The sequence below is a fragment of the Acromyrmex echinatior genome, chromosome 1 (genome assembly GCF_024713525.1).
Source record: "Acromyrmex echinatior isolate Ae372 chromosome 1, ASM2471352v2, whole genome shotgun sequence".
Taxonomy (NCBI): Eukaryota; Metazoa; Arthropoda; class Insecta; order Hymenoptera; family Formicidae; genus Acromyrmex; species Acromyrmex echinatior.
This window is the reverse complement of record NC_141852.1, coordinates 9,148,993-9,162,793: the sequence shown is the minus strand read 5'-3', so window position 1 is coordinate 9,162,793 and position 13,801 is coordinate 9,148,993. Positions and strand designations below refer to the sequence as shown.

Sequence of the window (13,801 nt, the reverse complement as noted above, 5' to 3'; positions counted from 1 at the left end):
GTTTAAAAAACTACATCGAACGGAATAAAAGGCGCAATATGATTAGAAATTCTCAGTGAAAAATTTTTCCTTTTTTTTTATAAAATATTGCATTAGACCTACTGAGGAAACCACTTAAAAAAAAAAATCGCGCCAAGCTGTCTATCTCAAGGTGGTGGAAGACGATACCGTTTCCTTAGTTCTTAAAATATTTTTATTTTCAGAAGAATAGCGTCTGCATTGCACATCTCATCGCTTTTTGTCGTTTGATTTTTTGTTACACCTAGAGAAAGGTCTAAAATGCTGATTTAAAATGCAGATTGGATGATAAAAGAATACATCAAACAGCGAGCGTTCACTCAACATAGTTGGATTCGTTGCATGCAGCCATTGATGATGATGCCTTGAAGAGTTTCTATAATTGACTTCAAGATGAAAATTAATAAAAATTTTGCACACCGTAATAGAATCATGCACTTAGCGCATTCTTTCAAAAAAACAAAATTTATATAATTCATCATGCAGTCAATATGCTGCTGCAACATAACATAACGTTGTGCTGGCAACGTGCTGTTTATATGATTTGTTTCATGTGATTTCACGAATTTCAACATATGATGTCTTATATGAGTGTAACATGCGCTCACGGTGGAACGTTTCAAAGCTTCACGACCCTGCAATGTACCGATTCATAGTCCGGTATTCATAGTCGAATTTTATATTCAAGATCATCTCAAGTACAGTCTTAAGAATAAGAAGTCACGAAACCAATTAGAGAGCTGTATTAGCATCTTAAGACTGTATTTAAGACAGTCTTAAATATAAGAATATGAATACTACTCTTAGCGACACAAATCAACTATGATTAGTTCTATTCATTTTCCATACTTTCTTGTACAGTTTATCTTCCTTTTTTTCTTTTCACATTAGAGCGTGTGCGAATTCCTATCTGGATGTTTTCCGTGTGTCATATCTTTCTTGTTTAATGTTTGGTAAATGATAAGGATGGAGTTATATCTGGGTGGCACTTGGGTGGGAATCTGAACATAGCCTTGAAGAGAAAATGAACCATGTAAGAAATTCAGTCCTGGAAAAAGACAGGCCTATTCTATCTTTCTAACATTCAGGGATGCGTTTTAAATCATAACTACAGTAACCAAAATTCTATAATTAACGTCACATAACTATAGAGTTTCGGTTACTGTAGTTACGTTTTAGAATGCAGTCTAGTGAGTAACAAAGATAGAACGTCACTTGTGTCAATTTATATCATCAAATTGAAAACATCCTGTCAAGATAATTTTCCACACAACAATATAAATGGAATATAACACATGTTATACATAACAATGTTTAGCAAGAAATTGTAATAATGTCGTAATGTTACTATTAGTTTGTGTTAAGCGGATTGTATTTAAAATAAATATAGTTTTGATCTTTGCTTCTTTAAAATAACACATCTATACATACATAAATATGTATTTAGATTTAGCAGGATTAAAATATACACAATTTATAAAACAACTTCGTTCTCGAAGTTGTATAAATTGAAAAATATATTATTATATTTCTGATTTTGCAGGAATTAAATATACATAATTTGTAAAACAATGACTTTACGTTCGAATTAAACGATGATTTCGCTAAGATAAATATAACTTCTTAATCTTCTTTGTCTCTTTAGAATAATGCAGCGTGTGTGTGTGTGTGTGTGTGTGTGTGTGTGTGTGTGTGTGTGTGTGTGTGTGTGTGTGTGTGTGTGTGTGCAAATATATTATTATGTTTTAGATTTTGCATGAATTAAATACACAGTTTATAAAACAATAAAACAACGATTTTACATCGGCGCTCGAAATTGTGAACCGAGAGACAATTTCACTAAAATAAACATAGCCTCTTGATCTTCCTTGCTTCTTTAAAATAATACAATGTATGTATAGTTATATATTATTATTATTATATTTCAGATTTGCATGAATTAAATATACATAATTTATAAAACAATTATTTTTTATGTCGACGAAAAAAAGTTCAAATAGTACGAACGGAGAGATGATTTCGCGCAAATTCTTTATTTCGGGAAAGTATCTCAAGTAAGATCAGAAAACAAATGCGGGAGACAGGCTCTTGATGTCCCCCGATTCGGAAACGCTAAATAAATCCTCCGCTCGAACATTCCTTTCGCTTGGAAAAATACAATTTCGCCTATATACATATATCGGATTTATTATGATTGTATGTTCTCGTTTTTCTCTTACAAGTATGTACATTTTATTGCGCACTCATGCATTCGCGCAAAGCTGCGATTTCTTCGGCACTCGCAATAGAGACCGATAAAGTAGAGAAAAAACCAAAAAGTCCAGTGTATCTACGCTATACAATAATTTCGTATTATTGTATTTCTAGATGAAATATAATTCCTAAATTATAGAACGTAGATACGGAACGGCAAAAAATATTGCTTCCATAAAATTGCACGACAATTCCAGCAATAAAATATCACTCCCTTTATCTTTACAAAATATCATATCTCTCTGAAGGTTTCGAATATTATCTTCAGATATAATTAAACGTAATCTTCAAATAATTAAATCCGAATCCTCTGTCTGTATCAGACTAGAGATTGAGATTGAAATTGAGATTGAATATGATTAATAAAACTAAAGTTCACTAAACTTGAACTTTTATTTTTCTTTCTTCTGATTGATTAAATTTAATCACAATTTTTAATCTGATACAGGCACTTCACGAGGATATAATGCATTCTTTTTTTTCATTCCACGGATAAATTTAGATTCGCTTGGAGTAGTCCATGGAATGTATTTTTTCTCGCATAAAACAGCTGACGAAATAGCACTTATTTACAATCACGTATATTTACACTAATTACAAGCATCGTAACGCATATAGTGATTCGCTTCGGGAAAAAAAGAAAAACGATATCTGCGTGACGACTTTCGATAGAGCTCGATTTGCAGTCTCGTACTTGTTGCATGAAGACGCTCAATCAAGAAGGACAAGCTCAGCGATCGTAATGTTGGTATTGCGTTACTTTTGGCGCAGCGTGATATTTCGTCGAATTGGATTTTAGAGGAGATGATGGAAAGAAAGAGAGAGAAAGAGGAGAAAAACGGAGAACATTTCTTACTCCGCACGCGAGATCCGTCCTCTCTCTCTCTCTCTCTCTCGTCGCGACACTTTTTCTGCTAGAGGAATAGATATAAAAAGTCTCTGGCTACAATTATGTATAAATCGATCACTACGGCTTGCATATCAATTGTATAATTGAATTAGCTTCTTTTGTAGCTTGTCTCCGTAGCCATTCACACTTCTTATAAATATACACGCACATGAGGAGACAGAAAGAGATTTTATATATATATATATATCTATATATATATATATATAAGGCACAGAATATACATTATTATATTAGATATATGTATTACAATTATATTATTTCGAAATGTGAAAAAATGTTTGGAAATATTTATGTGAATTTCCTTTTCTTTCTAAGACAATTGCAGATAAGAAATTAAATTTTTTGTGTGTGTGTGTGTGTGTGTGTGTGTGTGTGAATAAACATGAATATTTTAGTGCAATTCGAAATGAGATCATATAATTGTAATAAATATATATACATACATACATATACGAGCGATGAATATATACACGCGCGGTTGCACAGCCCCGATAAATTAAGAAGGCGAAGAGATAAAAGGAACTTATACGATGTAAGTCGAGCTCCATATTTTACAGAAAACGTTATCGGCGACATATAAACTGAACGCGTTACATTTACATAATATGTATATACACATTGTATTCATGTATATATTAATTTCCTGAGAATATTAATTAACTCTTCGATATATAGCCTCTGGCTTTAAATAAAAGTGATATAAACAAAAGGACATTATGTACATATTTTTCAAGTAATTTGATTTACATATAAATTTGATTAATATTTTCACACATATAAATTATACCGTGATTAATATTCCCTGGAAAAGTTAATTAACATCCTCGACGAGGATCATACATTCATAATGCGAAAAATCATTTAACATCGGTTTCAAGGATATTTTTTATAACGGACGAAGCACGATTACAGGAATATTAATTACTTTGTGCCCTAATATTATCACAAAAAAATGAGTCAGCGTCTTGCTCCGATTAGAATCGCTCTAACTAATCAATCTCGACGTATTACATACTGACTCAACTATTCTCGTTTAAGTCTTAATAGTTACGAAAGATCATATATACATTCGCTGGTCGTATTACTCGCGGGGACGATAGAAAAGTATATGGTTTACATTATATGTTTACGTTCTGTGTATATAACGTTTTTTTTTACTACAAGAAATTCTGTTGCATTATATTTTATGTCAGCATAATCATCGTGGATGTAATCATTGACTAAAGATTTGAAAAGAAAAGTAAACGAATGAGTCCGATATTTTACATGGCAGCATTATTTCTCTGTTTAATGATGTTGAAAGGAGTACCTTAATGATTGCGTAAATTTGATGCGCTCTATTCCTGAAAAATTCTCAGAAAAGCTTTCGAAATGTTGTGAAGATTATCTTCCTCAAAGCTATTTATTATTATTATTCGTTCTTAAGCGACGATTTATGTTATGCGATAAAATTTTTCTTGTAGAACATGTTTTTTGAATATGTTTATGAAGTCATTTTTTTTACATTAAACAGGCGTCTGTGTGCAAGTATAGAGTAATACTGTAGAGAGAACAGTAAAACGTATCACTTAGAATACTTAAAATACTATATTCACGCGATTGCCAAAGTTCAGTGACCATATTGTTTTGATGTATAAGAATGAATTACATTTACATTGAGATAAGATTTTCCTTATTTTTTTCTTCTTCAGAATATATACGACTTTGTTTCTTATCGCAAATGCGAACAGTCGCATCGACTGAAGTAATAGTTTGCAATCCGACCCGGTCACGTTTCGCTGTTCTGTTTCCTTCGTTCGCGAAAACATTATTATCCGTCACGATCGAAACGAGATACTTAAGTGGAGTCCGAAAGTATGACGTTATGCTAACGCAAAGACAAATAATTGATGACTCATCGATCGGTCTGTTCTTGCTGGGAGGGGGTCCTAGAAAATTTCCCTCAATATCAAATATTCCTCAGTCTTGGACAGAGTCTTGGATTTTTTTTCTTTCATTCATGAATAATTCTATGTTTGCTAAGTTCTTGTTTCAATATCTATAGTCAGAAGGGCACCGTATTTGCCGGTGAACAGTTCGGATTGCGAACTTTTAATGCGTTTGGCTTATCTACGTAATTGTATTTAGTTCAGCCTAAGTCCACCATCAATGTAAACTGAACCTCCATATTAGAAGTTCTAAATAACGTGGGTTAAATTTTTACATGAAGAAGAGAAATGAAAGGAAAAAGAGCATACTTTTTGTTTAAAATATGAATATTTTATCTAAGATTATTTAGAAAGATATTTTATGTATTATAAAAACAATGATAAATTTAAGCAACAGAGAAAGTTTTTACTTAATAGATTGTACTAAAAAGCTACAATAAAAAGTTTTTAATAATAAGATAATAGTATATTTAATTTAAGAATATTAAAAAAAAATCATTAAACAATCTTTGAGAAAGAAAGAAGATTGATAGATTAATTTTTGCTGAAAAGATTATTTAAGAATTTTATTAAATTCTTCATGTAAATTGCTGTTATTCAAAGAATAATATTTCACCAATATACAAATAAATAGCCGACTTCGATCATAAAGACGGTCACAATCCACGAGAAAGTCACGTTGAAAATCTGGCACTATTTGTTTGTCATAACTCTTTTACTAAAAGTGCAATAGACAAACTGATATATATATGAGGCACCATTTTATTATGTACAATCATATTTACTAGAAGGAGGATTTGTCCAAGTGAAAAATACGTGGTACAACTTCTTTACATACTAAATATCCTTTTACGAAAGCTAGAGTATTACCACCGAGAGAATATTTGAGCGTCGCAACATACATTATGTACTTCTTTCGTGCAAATCTTTCTCTTTTCACGTTGCCTCGACGTTTCTGTAAGACACTAGTACCGACGTTGCTAACGATAAAAGTGATGGCAACAATGATCGATGATCGCGATAGTGAAGTGATGCGAAGTTGCACACGAACACGACACGTTCGTGAAATAATGCTGTTACTCTAAACTCACCGAATACTTATGCGATAATTCGTATGTTCGTTCGGCACCGTTGAGTTGGCATAATTAGAGGGGAGAGAAATGTCCTTTATGAATCGCAGCGAATTTTTTTCAGGTCCCATTCACGAGCGGGTTGCAGGGAGCGCACATGAACACGGTCTTGGGGGCCTAGAGCGAATCGCAGCACCAGCTCGCTGTGTGTCCGAGTGATCTGTTTCTGCATAATGAAAGTCGACGATGCAGACGACAAGGAGGATCGTAGATGATTCCATCGTACTGACGGGCACCTGTACAGCATGCGCTATCGTGCCCGCGACTCCACGGGCTACACAGCGCAACCTTTCCTCGTGCCATACAGCACCTTCAGCTCCGGCATGATAATCTTCTTGATAAGCGCGTTCGTCTTGGCGGTAAGCATATCACGATGTGCATCTTTCTTGAAGATCTTGATACCAGGCCGGTGCACTAAGAAGGCGTTGTCCAGAATAAGAAAGTCATAATCGAGAACACAGAGCGCATAACCCTGCAAACATTCACGAGCGATAACCTGATAGCTTTTGAAATTGTTTATATAACAGATAATGTAAAAGATAGTATCAAGAATCTAATTTTTATTTTCTTAAGCTATTTATAGTCCGTTCTTATTTTAAGACTGTTTTAATTTATGTCTTAAGATGTTAAGTACAAGATTTTATGACTGGTTTACGACATAATCTTATGATTATACTTAATGATCTTAAACAAGAATGAACTATAATTACTTTAAAAAGAAATATTAACACTTTATAATTATTATTCTGAATTATACGTTACATGTATAATTTATTATATTTTCTTAAATAATACACTAATGTTTTAAGATAGTAACGTTTTTTATTTATCACGTCGCATTTTTATTCTGAATATTTTGCGTAAGTTTACCTGCGTCATTTTATCACTCTTTCCCTCCCAACTAAGTCTTTCGTCGTAAAAAGGATCGTTATTGGTCCCGATGAAGATCGGCTCCCAGTGTACGAAACTGCCAGTTCTCTTGCCAATGTGAAACACGTGCAGGTTCTCCGTCTCTGGCGCTTCTTGCCATTCCTTGCTCTTCGGCACATTATGGCAGCCGGAGCATAATTTCTTATGAAAAGGTATGGCGGTGCCTGCTTTCAGCATCTGTATCTGTAAATTTACATGACTCTTCGAAAAGGAGTTTTGTGAAGTATTCAAAACGTGCATGAACAGATCTGTTTCCGTCCCGGAAAATATTCGTTTAGATCACGAGTGTTTCGTGAGGCTAAAAATCAATCAATGAATGTATCAGATCTGTACGTGACATTTCGACCTCCAATTCATCATTCACTTACATACATTTGGAAAAGAAAACAAAAGAATAAAAGAAATGTTACGCAGACAAATCGTATATGCGTGCGTCGAGATTACAATCGCTCTCTGTTGTGCTGTGCTAGTTCTGAATTCTAACGCGACAAAAGGTATATTGTGCCGTGCCGTGCCGTGTGGTACGCACGGCAACCGGACAATAGCGACGCTAATTCTACATATCAAGGTCCACGGTCAAAGGAAGCTCCATTGATTCGCCGTCGACCCTCGCGTCCGCGCTATTAACAACACGACAGACGGACATACCGTCGACCTCGTCGCGCTCTCTTTCGCACGTGCTTAATTGCCCCCAACGGACCCCGATCATATGCGGATCGGCGAATGATTCGCGAGTGGCGAACGTACCAGACGCGTTTTATTATTAGGTGGCTGGCTCTTCTCGTCCACTTCGAAGATGGACAGCACAAAGACCTTGGGATTGGGCTTGTGGAGAGCCGGCTGATCTCGTTTGCGGATCATCTCGAGGAACTTGTCGGGCAGGTTCGGGCTGGGGTATAGCTCGATGTCGCTGGGGAACACATAGAAGGTGGGTGCAGACTCGCGCGCTATGTTACGGCCCACGTTCACCGGGTACAGCAGTTTTTTCTCATTCTTGTACATCTTCGCGAGGCTAACGTTCACCCATGGTGGTCCAAGCGAGCAGTTGTACGTGTCGGAGGCAATTTTCTCCGATGGCGGTATCTAAAATAGGATCGTAAATAAACATTTAAAAAGAAAATACCAGAAATCTTTCAGTATGAGCTTGACAAAACTACAAATATAATTACAAAAAAGTTTTTCCGATTTTTCGTATTTCTTCGCGTTTATATACAATATACAGAGATGCTGCTGACACATAAAGCGCAATTTTGTGCAAAAGAGATTATGTTGTCCTTAATTTTTATTTACTAATTTTTTATGTTTTTAAATATATGTTTTTAAATATATGTTTTTAAATAATTCTTTTAATCTTTATTATCTTTAGACAAGGAGCAATTTAATCATATTACTTTTTTTTTCTAGAACAGAAATGTGAAAAGTGAGAAAACTTCTACCATTGAAATTAATAAAGCAAGTTTTCATTTTTTTATCTAGAGAAATAATCGATATTCTGGTGCTCATACAAAATTGTATGACGTTTTGTACATATATATATATATATATATATATATATATATATATATGGTCCTGTATGTTTTAAATTTTAGTAGCATTGACAAACCATTATCTGTTCCCAATTGATAGTTTTAGATTTTGTGACTAGACTTTGGTTTCTCTAAATTAATATATAGTATACATTTCGAAAGAAATTAAATCTGACAAAAGCGTACACATACAATTGGTATTAGAAATGAAGAATTGATTTTTAATCCTTCTTTTACAATCTGAGTTTTTTCTGATACAAGTAAAATTTCACTCAAATTTCTCCGAAATAAAGGAGGATAGAATCCGGTTTTTCGCTTCCTAAAATATATTATTGATAGAAATTTTGAAGAAAAGATATTGAAAAATAATCCTAAAATTTTCCACATTTTTTGAAAGTCTAAAACAATAAAAAAATTGAGCTGGATAAAAAATCCAGATTACAGAAAGAGTAGAATTGTACAGAAACAAGAATATAATTGTAGATGGAGAATTAAAATTTAATTTGACGCCCCCATTGTTAGTATGCCTTTGTGCAGCAACTTGCTTGCGGCGGCTCTGATAATATATGTATATCATACATGTATATAAAATATATACACGTCGCGTATATATTCAATAGCAATTGACATGAAGTCCTTTGACTATAGAAACTATAATAACGATCTTTGATTACAGGTTTCTATTTGTAATTCAAAGATTAAGCCATATAAGCCAAGTTTAAAATATACATACACAATAATAAATTCATGTTATATACCTATGTTATTCATATAAGATCATTATATGAATAAATCATACAATTAAAAGGAAAAAAGCTTCTACAATCGCACGTTATTAGGTACCAAGATCTAGTCACGATAGTACAGGATTTTTTCCATAATTGTTTAATTTAAATTTAAAATATATTGTATATTTTTTTTATGTGGCTTAATGTTGTCGATTGCCATTGAATTATGGAATACAGATAGAAAGAATGTCCAGATATAATGAATCCAGATATACATATAATTTAAGGGAAGGAATTTAATGCTGATGAATGACGAGATATTCATGTATGCAGGACACGCGGTTTCCGATTATAATCGCGATTACGTTAAAGAGTCGTTTGCAAAACGCGAACCACGCGAGCTTCGTTCTTCGCAAACGAAACTGCGGGATTGTTTTACGATATCCAGATATGCGTATCCGCTAGATCCGAGGTACTCGTTACAATACAAATAGACAACAATAACGGCAACGAACAATTGCAGTTTGTGGTACGAGCTAAATACCCTTCAGAAACGAATTGCATATGCATAAGATGGATTCAAGCACGCACTAAATTGGAAGAAAATAAATTATTGTGGGAGAACGTAACGTTTAATATCGAATTTCTAATTAATTTAACGTATTGCTCGTTAACGGCATTAACGGGCATATAATTAATCGATTTTTACATGAAATAATCAACACTTGCAGAGAAAACAATATGGAAAAAAGAAATCCTTTTCCGATAAAAAAAAGATTGCCACAAAAAATATAAAAAAATTTTAATTCAATGTAAATAAATATTTTTGCAATTTCACGAAAATATAAAAGTAATTAATTAAAATAATAGCAATTATAAAATTAATAATTGTTTCGTGCGTAACAAATTAATCGCAGGCTTTCGAGTCTTCCGAGTGTGAGATTTTAATGCTCGTTTCCATCAATATAGATTAACTTTCATCTTGGTTTAATTTACTCTTTATCTTTTTCTATGATTCTAAGAAAAAAATAAACAGTTAAATCGAGATTAAAATGATTCTTACTTGGTGAAACTGGACCTTACCGTTCATCTTTTTATAATTCTAAAAATTAAAAAGATAAAGTTGAATCGAGATTAAAGTTAATCTATAATACATCGATAGAAACGGGCACAAATTGGAATAATAAAATCAACATGTTATGTTACCATACTCGATACTTGCAAGAAATGATTAGATTCACTATGCAGGACATAAGAAGGATTTAGTAAATACGCAGGACATTCAGGCTGAAGCGATTAACAGGAATGTTCATTCGTTATATCAAGTTAGGACATTCGCCAGATGTTTGCATTCGCGATGTATCTGTAACTCGAGAGGAACTCAGGAACAAGCTGGTGAGACTCGAGGGATAATCTTGGATCATCGGGCCGTCTATTTACCACTTTTGGCACGTATTTACTGCTGAAGAAGACATGAAAGGTCACCAGTTGCGAGACCAGGGGGCTGCCACAGTTCCTCGAGTACCTGATGGCGTCGAGAGTCGCCGGGAAGTCGGTGCCGGGTGCGTGCATGGCGATCGATATCGGCGCTCGCCAGCGCTCCAGCAGCGGCTCCAGATTGTCGAGGAACGTGTAGTCAGCGTGCGTGGTGTATGTCACGCTCTCCCAACATTTCACATCCATGCTCATCGGCACGTAATTGTACAGTACCCAGTAATCGCCGCGCTGTGCCCGTCTAGGCTCTGTCGATTTCTCATTGCAGGCCACGGCTTCCCTCAGACTCATTGGTTCGCGCGCGACGTTCGTCGTGCTGTTCCTCACCTAGACGAGAAAAAGAGAGAGTCACTTTAATCACCATTTGAGGGGAAATTTGCATTTGCATGAAAAGCAGCGGAAATACCAAGAATAGCGCAATGGCGATCGCCTACCAACCTGAATTCTTCTATGACATCCCGACACGTTCAAACCGATCACTTTCTACGAGCTTAGATACAGAAATAATATACCTCATTAATACTAGAACTCATTAACCGCCGATGATATTCCGATAGAATTGCCGAAGATATTAATTTCATATCCTTATTTTCAGTAAAAAGTTACTTTAATTTAATTTGTATATTATTGGAATTTTATAATGTACACATATTTCCAATATTTTGTATATTTAACACAAAAAATGAACAATAATAAGAATAACAATTAATGTCGAAGGACTCCTTGATATTTAACAATATAAAGACTCAAATGTAAGAGGAAATAGAAGCCAGCGCGGTAATCATTGCGTAAGTATAATAATGGAAATGTTTATATATTCATTTTTAATGTAAAGTATAAAAATATAAAAAGTTAATATAAAATCCGTACGCGTTTCGACTTACTTCAAGTCATTCTCAACGGTATCAATATAATTCTAATACAAGTAGTGCATCAACCATGGTGCCAATCATCCAGCATCACAATGAGGTTCCTTAGCTTCATCCCAGTTTACAAAAAATAAACAAATTGAAATAATTATCGGAGCCAAAATGGCACTGTCGACGGTTCTAATGTTAATATTCTAATAATGAGGATGAGACTAATGCGGATGTATTTCAATCCCTATCATTACTAATTCAAATTAACTACAATATGTAATCTCCTAATTCCTGTTAATTCTCGATTATATCTTCATTTCACTGTCATAAGCTATATCTAGCAACTGAACCGTATTTAGCAATTAATCTAAACATCAAGAAGCCATTCAAAGATGAAAAGAGGGGTTCAGGGAAAACAAAAGATAAAAAGAAAAAGCGGAAGACGGAAGGAGTACCGTCTGATTACGCGAGTGCTCCTGCGACTTATCAAGAGCCTCGGCCTTGGCCCCGTTGGGAGGCGTCGTAGTGACGAGGCTGATCCCGAGAGAACGGCCAGCGCCTCCGTTGTTTGTCGATGCCGCATTATTTGTGGCGCCGACGAGAGCAGCCGACGACGACGAGGAGGACGATGCGCCAGCTGCGGCGCCTTTCTGGGTGCCATTTACGAGGTCGTTTAGGCCACTTCCGTAGGTATCCGACTGAAGCGGCGCCGCCGCCGCCCAGTTGGTCGGGGGTTCCTCGATCCACGGTCCTGACGAGCCGATGTGAGCGCACACATACAGTATCACGCACACGTTCAGCACCACCGAGAGGCGCAGCGCCCAGTTTCTGCGAGCGATGGCTACGATGCTCATCCTCCAGGTCCGATCAAGGTGATGAGGAGACGCGAAGAGAGCCGGGAAGGTGGATTCTCCAAGAGAGAATCCTACCTGGCGACGATGTCAATTTCCTCCACTGTTGTTATCAATGCTTGAGTCTACGATTCTCTTGCTGGCGTCGACCTGCCGCGTCCATCTCTTCGCGGTCCACAACTGATTGGCGATCAGGACCTGTTCATGATTCCTCGGAGGCTGTCGACCGAGGCTCAGTTGCGTGCAGCACCTGAAACGTGAGTGGAAGGGAACCTTTGATTATGACGAAGGTCGCTACAAATTACTTCGTGAGTTATTCCGTAATTTTAGCATACACACGCGAGTGCATGTATTATTAGGCGCTCGTTAAGTGATTTTAATAGTCCTCCCCGAGGAAACAAGATTAATGTTCGTTTCTATCAATGTAGATTAATTTTAATCTTGATTTAACTTACTTTTTCTAATCTTTTTCTAATGTCCGTTTTTACTAGTCTAGTTTAATTTTAATCTTGATTCAACTAATTCTTTTCATCTTTTTCTAGTTCTAAGCATTAGAAGCTATATATTGATGTATTATAAGTTGGATCAAGAATTAAAGTTAATCTACATTGGTCTAAAAATTAGAAAAAGATAAAGATAAAGATTAAATTAAACCGAGATTAAAGTTAATCTATGTTGATAAATGAATATGAGAAGGATATATCTGCACTGTGCACTGCATTGACATCTGTTTTGTAACTGTAAATATGACTGTCTTTGAAAACAAAAATTAAGTCAATAAAATCTATTGATCTTGATTATTTATCTTAATTCTCTCTGAAGAGCCAATCGAGCATTTAAAAGCAAAAAACAAATTTATAAATGACCCTGAACATTGAAACAATAAAAAATAGATTAAAGGACAACTGGGTAATGGTGCGGTAATTAGTGCGCAAAAAATTTCTAGTAAAGAATATATTTACTTCATAATTATAGATATCAGAACGAATCGTTGGCATCGATTTTTCCGATGGTTACAATTATAAAGTAAATATATTCTTTATTGGCAATTTTTTTGCACATTAATTATCGCGCCATTATCTTTAATTACCCTTTAATCTGTCTTTTTACTATTTAAAATCAAGTTTCTTATTCCAACTTATATAAGAGAACTTAAATTATAACAAATATTAT

At 34.9% G+C, this 13,801-nt stretch overlaps 1 protein-coding gene across 2 annotated transcripts in view; it reads right to left on the bottom strand.

The window, feature by feature from the left end:
• Positions 1-1,914: 1,914 nt before the first annotated feature.
• The window catches only part of LOC105146594 (beta-1,4-glucuronyltransferase 1), a 60,203-nt gene continuing 48,316 nt past the window's right edge, over positions 1,915-13,801 (bottom strand). For both annotated transcript variants that reach the window (XM_011056951.2, XM_011056952.2), the window contains exons 2-6: positions 12,233-12,878; positions 10,864-11,244; positions 7,917-8,252; positions 7,110-7,352; positions 1,915-6,711 (exon numbers count right to left, since the gene is read on the bottom strand). In XM_011056951.2, the coding sequence (XP_011055253.1) occupies positions 6,514-6,711; positions 7,110-7,352; positions 7,917-8,252; positions 10,864-11,244; positions 12,233-12,631 (1,557 nt within the window). In that variant the 5' untranslated portion in view covers positions 12,632-12,878 and the 3' untranslated portion in view covers positions 1,915-6,513. The remainder of the gene's footprint in view (positions 6,712-7,109; positions 7,353-7,916; positions 8,253-10,863; positions 11,245-12,232; positions 12,879-13,801) is intronic.